We start from the raw sequence: 10,322 nt of genomic DNA on the forward strand, positions 1-10,322 counted from the left end.
AACCAACATACCTATTTTGGGCATGTTAAGCAAAAGTTGTCCCAAAAACATTTTGTCTGTTTTCGCTACTTTAGAAAATAATGAAAATATCAGATGTACAAGCGATTTACAATGTGTAGATCACTAAGTTAAGTTAAGTTAACTGCTAAGTATGAATGGTATACTGTTAAGTAGCCTATATTCATTTTCTAAGTTGACATTACTACAGTACAGTACACTGACCAGACTGATAATTTAACTGTGAATGCATGTTGCCTACTGTTGCGTATAATTCTTTTGTGCTGTCCTTGCAAACTGACTTTCCCTTGAGGCAATACATGGTATCATATTGTTCCTCTTAGACTTTGCTATCTATGTCAGACAGTTAGCAAATATCAGTCAGCATAATGAATATCACTTTCTCATTCCAAGTCCCATCCCATTCGATATCGTCTTATCTTTACAAATATGAAACAGACTGTTCTATACTATCCTATACTATACTCGTTATGGGACACTGTACTGGTATTTTTGATCCAAATGTTCTCTTTGCCAATGCCATGCATTGGCTCAGGCAGACCTAATCTCCCTGTAAGTGTGTGATTCATGAGAAGTTGGTATCTGAGAGTCCTCTGGGGCTCCAAATTACCCAGATAAGCCTTCTTCTGTCATGTTTAGGTCCTTTCAACTCAGCCACATTTGACCAATAGCTGCAGCCTCAGAAGCTGGGTGGATTATTTTGTCTTGTGGCAGATAGTACACTACAGACTGGAAGTGAAATACTGCCCCCCACTGGATTCCACACCCTATGAAGTTTGTAGGTCTGTCATGGCAGAAAGGCATGGTTGAGCACAGTGTTTCCACTACTGAATAATGTCAGAATATTAGGTGGTGTATCAAATACTTAATTCTAATAAAGGAAACGTATAAGGCCATGTATGTCCAAAATGAGTTAGTGTTCAGGAAATGAAAAGAAGGTCCTGTATTCCAATTTCCAATTGATCTAATGTTGCTTTTCAATGGTTCACTATTTATAAAACACACAGATTCGCAGACAGACTTAACCGCTTTCAACCCAATGTCCCTATTTTGGGCATGGCAATATAAGTGTATATAAGTATATCACAATTTGTTGTGTGCTGTATATCGACTGTTGTATGTCAATTAATAAAATAGGGCAGTCGAACGAATATGGTTTCTGCCCGACAGCGATGATTGTCATAGTTGTGCAGAATGTAGCTTATTTATATTGTTCAATCAATATGGTGTTAGCATTATGTTATGCTTTAGCTATTGAAAAATAGCAGATCTGCGCGCTATGAGCTTGTAGATCTGCTATTTTTGAAAAATCAAAAACTGTCAGGATTTAGAAGACAATTTTGGGTTAAGGTTATAAGTTACAGATAATGCATTTAAGGGTAATTTAAAGATGTAAACAGAGCTAGCCGCTCTAATATCTTTAGGCTACAGTAAGTGTTCCATAATTTGGGAGCATACATTCATTTTAGAAAGCTTCATCTCCAATTTTATTTTGGGTAGGGTTATGCATATTTCCCTTCTTTTCTGTATTTGTTAGCAGTCTACCAGCAGAGTTCTGAATATGACTCAAAATGTTCATTGCAGTAGCCAAACCTACTGGAGATAAAAGCATGAATTCAGGAATGGTCATACCTGTACTTTGGCTATATTCTTTAGATGAAAGAATGCTGTGTCGGTAACTTTATGTATATAGAATTACACAATACGTATGCTTGGTTTGATAAAAGCAATCCCTTTTTGCTTCACTAAATAGGATTTCTGCCTTAACCTCATTTAAGTTTAGAAAGTTATTACCATGTATTGATTGCATGCAGACAGACAGGTTGTTAGGTAGGTCCAGGCAGACAGGTTGTTAGGTAGCTCCAGGCATCTGCATTGTTTGGTTCATATGTTAAAAACATAAATATGGAAGCTAGCATTATGTTCTAATGGTAGATGGCCAAACTCATCTACCGGGAGCATAGTGAGAACTGTTTTAATTATTAGGATTATTATTTTATTATTTAACTATTTATTACACAATTTAGCAGATCTACAAGCGCACAGCATGATGCCTCGGGATGCATTGTGAGCTTGTAGATCAGCTATATTGCTAGATTGCTATGTAAACAGGTATATCTTGAGATTTTGTCTTGCCTATTGCTGTGCCTTGGCCACACAGAGTTTGAAAACCACTGCTATCACTCACTTTGTCTAAGCGCGCTCTGTCCAGTAAATACATGATCAGCCATTAACAGTTCACATACAACTGCATCTCCCTTGACATACCACAGAGAGCATGCGCCTAATCTAACTCAAAGTCTGACAGGACTTTCTCCATTCCTCTACAGGAACTTGTGTTACTTCGCTAAGCAGCGGAGCCCATCAGCAGTCATACTAAGTCTGTGGGAGGCGCACCACCAAGACAGCGGTGACTTGGACTCTCTGGCCAGTGCTCTAGAGGAGATTAGCAAGATCCAATCGAAAACCTCCCCAAAGAGCCAGGACAAGCCAGAGCCCCACCTCAATCACATATCAACGGAAGGTCTGGCCACAAATCTGCATCAAACAGGCTCGGAATTTGCAAATCATGAGACGGAGGACTCGGCTCCTGAGTACACAGGCTGAACCAGACAGAGGGACTGACACAAATTAGCCCAATTGAACTGATGAACCGAGCTTAATGCATAATCCTTGTATGAACACGTACCGTACAACGGCAAATGGTGGTGGACGGCACATGGCAGCACGTTGAGGGGTCATGTGTTGGTCAGAGAGCGGTCAGACAGGTGGACAGACCATGCGATCAACACATTGGCCAATCACAACTAGCAAAAGAGACATGATGCTGTCTCACCACCAGATCTACTATCCCACCTCATCTATTTTTCAACAATACGTCTGAAGGACTGTAAACCTGTGTTTTTTCACCCTTCTACTTGACTACTTGACTGTTTTCGTTTTTTTTTTTTCGTTTTTTTTCTCCAAGGTCGGCCCGCCCCTTCATCTGAGTGGTGCACTGTGTATTTTGTGCCCCCACCTTCCCCCCAGCCATAGAGTTACGGTGTAGGGGTTACCTTCTGCATTGCTGCGTCCATTATTTTACAGTACGATATGCTCCTAAGAGAGAGTATGGGAAATTCTCTCCAGGCCCCTGGGGGTCTGTCCCTGCAACTCAGAACACACACACCTCTCCCGATCCCAGCAACACTCCATATGGCATCTGGATGTATTTGCATATTAGTTCTAATATGCAAATTATGCTAGAGGAATATAATCATGGCATCCAATTTGTGGAAAAATACAAGCAAGACAAATCTGTGTTTCATTTTGGGTTCCATTAAAAAACAGCCTTCTTTTGTGACAGTGGACATCTTGAGAGGAGTCAGCTGACTGGTTTGGGTGAGCGAGGGTGGGGTACATACTGTCAAATGCTGTACTGTAGGACTTGTATCTGCTGACCAAGAGATGACAGCTGTATGGTGATTTGCTTAAGAGAGAGAGAGAGTACAACATCAGTACTTTCAACAGCATGGTGCATCTATGCATCTATAGTGTGTATCTATTGCCTTAGTTTCACCATTGTGTTGATGTGTACCACATTGCTCTAGGCCTATTTTTGGTCCCAAAACCACCCTCAATGGCGGTACTGCATTTAACAGCTATGGCAGGTGTCTGTATATGAAACGCAAAGGTTTTTATTCTGTTAGTGAGCTTGTATTGTTAAAAAGAAATGTGTTTAACTAAAATTATGCAGCGGCTTTTCTGGTCTCAGAACAACCTACGCAGTGTTTGGAAAATAATTATAACAAAGATGACATCCGGGATGTGTTTGATCTGTAAACATATCAGCGTGCAGTTTAATAAATACTTATTAGTTGTTCCCATAATAGTCACATTTGTGTGTCATTTCCTGCTTACAAATCGCAATCATGATGATTTGGGTATATCATTTATTTAAATCTATTAAAAAAATAATTTTAAGATAAGTGAAATAATGTGGAGTTTGTGTCTCTCACAGTTTTACCATTAAGGACATGGTGACATTTAACTTAACATTAACGATCATATTGTTGTACACCACATCGAGCTGGGTATTTTTTTTTACTCTCTGATTTATGTGTTTGTCATCCAGCTATGTTAAAAGAAGACCTTTTCTTTTCTATTCTTTACTATGCACGGCTAATCAAATTATACCAGTCGTATATATAATATCAACAGGTTACTCAAGAGGATGAAAGTTCATTTATTTAATATAATTGTTTCTGTAATTGTGACTGAATGGGTTTCTCATTCCTGTGAGCAAAGAGTGTTGAAAATGGAAATGTGTGCTTCTGTAGTGCTTACCAGTGGTTTATGTTCGCATTGAGAGAGCATTCTAGTCTCTGGCGTCGCACCCAAGATTCATTCACCCTCACTTTGGATGTACACTCAGTTCTGTCCACTTTCCATAATCAATATAATCATTCTGTGTATTTCAAATGTGAACTCACACACAGGCACAGACAAACTGAATGCACACACTCGCCACATGCAGGCAGGTGGCAAATTAAAGGAAAACCCTGAATAACTAAGTGAAGAAACAAATGCATATGCTTCCATTATACAAATGGCTTGCATGCGAAAATTGACATCCTATCATACTCTGGCGACTGGGCATGCATCAAGATGACGAGGAAAGAAATTAACTATTGTTGCAAAGATGGCAGAAGGAGTTCGATTGGCTAGTGTTTCAGAAGGAACAGTGACCAAAGTGCACATCTATAGGAAATACAAAAAGGAAAAGAAAGAAAATGAAATTGAGGTTGAAAGCTCACATTCAATGATTGCGATGCCTGTGCATTACTGCGATAAGTAGTGAAAATCAGAACTCTTCCTCAGGTGACTGAGAAGGACAGGACGTGCAGGACGTGATCAGATTGTGTCAGCAGTCTGTTGACAACTACATAGGGAGGTGCATTGCATGAACCCCTCTTTACACAGACACATGCATTTTTGAGAGTTCAGTGGGGACAAAACCATTTGGTCAGGGAATATTAATAGAATCTGGGAATACATTTCTTACCAAGAATCGTCTTCACCAATGTGTTTGTAAAGGTGTCTACTAACATATCCCACAACATTGGTTTGTATTCAACCACCCTGGGGGAATTTTTGACAGCTGCTGAAAGTTGGGGCACCCTACAACAATTATAAGGCAATTTTTTCTAAATTTCATTATGCTTTAAGTAGCATGTGACGTGTCAAACTAGCCATAGCCGTCATCACAAATGTGATGAGGTCAGCACATTTGGGCACATTAGGGCAAGTGGCTATGGCCAAATTTAGCCCAAGGAGTGTTTTTCGTGCAAAATGAATGCTTGGAATGGGTTCAGAATCATGAAAACCCCCTAGTTTGGCCATAGACCCCCTAGTTTGGCCATAGCCACTTGCCCAAATATTCCCAAATGTGTTGACCATTTGTGATGACAGCTATGGACGTCTTTAGTCCAAGGAGTGTTTTTCATGCAAAACTAATGCAATTTAGAACATTTTGCCTTATAATGGTTGTATGGTATTGGTACCCCAACTTTCAGCGGCTGTCAAAAAATCTTTGTAAGAATCATACTGATTATATTGATAATATTCTAGACTAATTGGCACTGATCTACAGTATATGTGGGGAAAGGAGGATATGGTCAGATGAGTCATCTGTTACCATATTCTCCACACGTTGTCAAGTGCATATTTGGTGTATGGTATTGGTACACCAACGGTACTTGCCTGAATGCCTGACCCTGCCTGTGTGTGTGTTGGGGGGTGTCGTGTGGCATTTTCCTGGCATGGTTTGAGTCCACTTGTCCCCCTAGACTCTAGAAGGAAGGGTCATTATAAACCAATACATTTATTCTGGGTGATAACCTTTATTTTATGATGAAACAATCCTAGACTGATGGGAGTGGACTGTTCCAGGATGTCAATGCCCCCATCCACAAGTGAAGTCACGAGGGATCGTGTCAACGCAATTGTACGCCCATGGGATATGTTTTGGATCGACATGTTACAGAACTCTCCGACCACCATCATCAAAACACAAAATGATGGAATATTTTGTTAGAATGGTGTTCCGTCATTCCAGTACAGTTCCAGAGACTTGTACATCTATGCCAAGGCACATAGAAGCTGATGGCCCAATACCTTACTAAGACACTTTCTTTTGGTTTTTCCTTTAATGTGTTACTCATCTGTACATATACACTCTATGTATAATGCTTTGGTGTTCGACTAAACCTATTTCACAAGCTAAAAAAAGGGTTCCTCTGATTTCTCTTGTTGATTTGGTCCCATGCTTTCTTTCTCTTTGCTTTACGCATGGCCTTCGCCTTCATATCACTATTCTTGTGCCTTGTTTAACTACTGTAAATGGTGAATGTTGTAAAGTTACAGATGGGGCTGAAAAAAGAGAAAACGTAATCATGATTACATACATTTAAAGATATTATTTAAAAAAATATGAAAGACTATAATATTGAATAGGCTGCAGAGCTTTTCTAGTGCTGAACATATATATGTTTGGTAACGCCAGGGCAGCTTTGTGGTATATTGTATCTATAATTATGGACATTTTGGATGTTTTCTGTACAGTAGAATTTGCAAATGTATATGCAGCCTTTTGGAAATAAATGTACAGTTTAAAAGTCTCAGACTGTTGAGATGAGTTACTTGGCTTCTTGTATCATGTGTAATACAATCAATGCACACGATTTAGTCCAACATTGTGTGGCACTATATAACTCAACAACAGTATTACAAATGTATAACTGTAGTCTGAAACTACACAAGTACCATTAATTACCACAGCTTGGACTAGCAGACTGCCTCTGGTGTCACCCATTCAGCGTGAAAACAAATGTATAATTTGTTGTTGCTCACTGAAGATAGTGTATTTTCAATTGACAAACTCGTCATATTAGATTTTCGGTGTGCAATTATTTATTTATTTATTTATAGTGTAATGGACTATTTACTTATAAGAGATTAATACATTCACTCTGAAAGTTAGCTGGACTTTACAGTGTTTCATCATTTTTTTTGTATTTCTTTTCATTAAATCTTAAATGAACTATGGAAAGTTGGTAACCAGTTTGATGATGCTGACTTTGTTGAAATGTTTGTATGTACTATTCTGCAGCTGAAAACTGCTGCATTCTAGACAGATTTTTGACAGGGGCAAAAGACATTTACAAGAGCCCATACAGTAGTAAATAGTTATAGTACAGCATGTGGTAAGAGGCTAGGGAGTGGCTTGGAGATCCGGAAAGAACCAGTGCTCAGATAATCCCCTGCCTGCCCTATTTAGAAATGTACATAAATGATTATGAAATACTGAATGATGGTCGGAAGTATTAGTCACACCACACTGGCAAAGGAATGCGTGTGTGGCTAGTGCATTAAACCAATATTCTGCCCTCCGTCAACAATGCACAGAACCTAACCACTAGTGGCCAACAGTGTACTCCGTAAAAAGATTTATTAACGGCTATAGTGTGCGTCAGAACTGTCAAAGGAAGTAAGAAAGGTAGAGTCAAGCATGTGCTTGACTTTAACTCATAAAGAAATGTCAATGACATGGCCCCCGCACAGTGAGCCATTCTATCAACCAAGAACTTCAGTTACCTGCTATCCTTTCAAAAACAAAAACATGTTCTGTTACCTCTAGCTCATTCTACAATTAAGTTAATGGTGTAGCTCTGCCTACATCACTTTTAGTCAGTGGATGTGTTCTCACTCACAAACGAGAAATACAGTACACAGAGACAATACTTGTGCGCGCACACACACACACACACACACACACACACACACACACACACACACACACACACACACACACACACACACATTATACTGAAAGAAGGAAAGACATTTCCATATCGATGAAATTGATCTTGACCTCAGCGCAGCAGATGTGCAGAATCCAATGCAGCCAGCATGAATGCAAAGTTCACTGCCTTATCTAAGAATAAGACAGCCTGCAGACTTTAGCCTCCCTTGAGTCTGCGCCTTATCATCAACAAACACAAGTCCCCGAGGCATTAACGACATGGCAGCAAACATGGTGTGTGGTGGCCATGTCAAAAACTTTAGGCATTTAGCATAACCCCTTAAGATAAACAACTTTAAGTGAGTGAGCAGGGAGGGATTCAGAACAATTTTGTCATGCAAGGATCAAAACTGTGAGGTTTAGGATAACTGGAAAGTAAATGTTTTAAAAGTTCTTACAATGCTACTGACTCTGAAAGTGTGGCGGTGCCTCTCTTCTCCATAAGGAGAGCGCGGGCAGTCCACTCCCTGGCCCTTGGTATTGTTTTGTCTTTATTGAAGAGACTGTAGGAGAGCTTAGTTTTCTATTACCAGATGACACTTTAAATCATTGTTCTCAGCTGGGTCACAAAAGAGCCAGAAGAGAAAAGGCTCTAGTGGGACTCAATCCCAACCCTGTAGGCTCCAGAGACAAGGCCTAATCCACAACATTATCTACGGACACACCTATCCTCATATTATTGTTGTGTTGATTTGGAACTCCCACGCCAAGTATATTGACTTAATACAGTGGGTTGGAGATATATAGTACATTCTTCAAGAACAAGTGACTTGGTCTTGAATAATGTACTATATATCTCTAACCCACTGTATTTTATGTTCTATTATTATGATTGTAGAATGTTGATGAGCTGCAATTGCATGTACAGCAGCAGTAATAGCTCATGCTCCCAGGGCTGTTCGGGGAAGATCATTCACCTCTTATTTTATGTGTGCTTTTTGATTCATGTGAGGTTGCTATGGTAACAAGTGTCAGCCTGGAGCGTGTTTTGCAGCTTGCCCAGAAGTCCATGAAACTGTCAATCAGCTAGGAACTGGGCTAAGTCAAAGGTAGTGCCAGGGCTGCCGTGAGACTGATAATACTGTATGTAATGGGGTTTGTGTAATCTGAATATATTGGAAAATGGCAGCTGTAGTTCTGTGTAACTGTGTTGTAAAACACATTAAGCATGGAGAGAGATTAATGGATATATTTTGAGGGAAATGTGCAGGTGCTTTGTTACTTAGATGTTAGCTTGTAAAGAATGTATAAAGATAGAAGATTGTGAAATTATAACAGCGCTTTTATGGCAACTAGGTGCAGCCCTCGGATCTATGTCGCACCGCAGATCCAACCAATAATAGGACAGGCCTACAGTATGTCTGAGTCAGTGTTGAGGGTTTGTCAGAGTAGCTGTTGTACCAGTCTGTCTGTGTCCCTTTTGTGCAAATTGTGCCCATATATGGGCACAGGTAGACAGTCTGTCTACCTGTGTCCCTTTTGTCCATGGAGATCTGTGTATCAGTCAGTCCTTGTCCCTTTTATGCCATATGGAGATCCCTCATGTCATCAGTATATACCCAATACGCATATAATACATGGAATGCGCATTTCAAGGCTGAGTAATTGAGTCAACTAGCTAAACCTTTATACTGTTAATTATTCAAGAAAGTTACAATTTCAATCAAATTCATCTTGTCTCCAGGCCTTTTTCTGCAAGTCTCCTTAACTCTATTTTCAAATGTAAATGTAACTTTTTCATACCGTATTGAAATTAAGGGAATCCAATTGGTTTTTTAGAAAATCTATTACATATTACAAAATGACAGGCAGGATGTCAAGTAAACCATGATGTATGGGTTAAACTTTAATGTTACAAATTACTATGTAGCATGTTATGACAATATTAGTTAAGAGTTAATTACACTACACGGATAAGGCTGGGGCTGTTGATAAATTACTATATTCATATTTTTATTTAGTATAGCCAGATGGTAATAATTAAACATAGCCATGAATGATCCTGCCTGGTTCAACCATTATCAGAAGATTTACTGTTCAGTGTACAGTGCAAGTTTAATATGCAATAATTTCAGCCTGAGAAAGTCAGTTTGTGCCTGTAATTTAAGACAATTTGCTACATTTACCTCCACTGAAGTGCATACAAAACTGTAAAGCATGCTTCCTGGAGTGCAGATCTCCGCCAGGTCGGGTTAGGAACCCATGCAGGGTCCTCAAATTTTGGAAGTCAATCATAGCCATCTTGATCACATAACTGATCACATGATCACATGATGGTACCCTCACAAAATACATGGAGTAATCCTGGTCTCTAAACTACATCCCCCAGGCCAGCCGGGGCGCCTGATGGAGGGGAAAGGAACTGGTTGGAATAACGTGTTCCTCCCACGCGCTATGTCCGGTCGGGGAAACTCCCCCCTGTCAGGTGAAAAGAAGCAGCTTGGACTCCTCATGCATAGAA

The 10,322-nt window shown here is 39.7% G+C and overlaps 1 protein-coding gene across 3 annotated transcripts in view; it reads left to right on the forward strand.

Annotated features, from left to right (window-relative positions):
• The window catches only part of unc5db (unc-5 netrin receptor Db), a 242,114-nt gene extending 238,202 nt beyond the window's left edge, over positions 1 to 3,912 (forward strand). For all 3 annotated transcript variants that reach the window (XM_083783854.1, XM_083783856.1, XM_083783855.1), the window contains one exon: positions 2,349 to 3,912. In XM_083783854.1, the coding sequence (XP_083639980.1) occupies positions 2,349 to 2,625 (277 nt within the window). In that variant the 3' untranslated portion in view covers positions 2,626 to 3,912. The remainder of the gene's footprint in view (positions 1 to 2,348) is intronic.
• The last annotated feature ends 6,410 nt before the right edge of the window (positions 3,913 to 10,322 follow it).

The sequence above is a fragment of the Protomyctophum parallelum genome (assembly GCF_964188405.1).
Source record: "Protomyctophum parallelum genome assembly, chromosome: 15".
Lineage (NCBI taxonomy): Eukaryota > Metazoa > Chordata > Actinopteri > Myctophiformes > Myctophidae > Protomyctophum > Protomyctophum parallelum.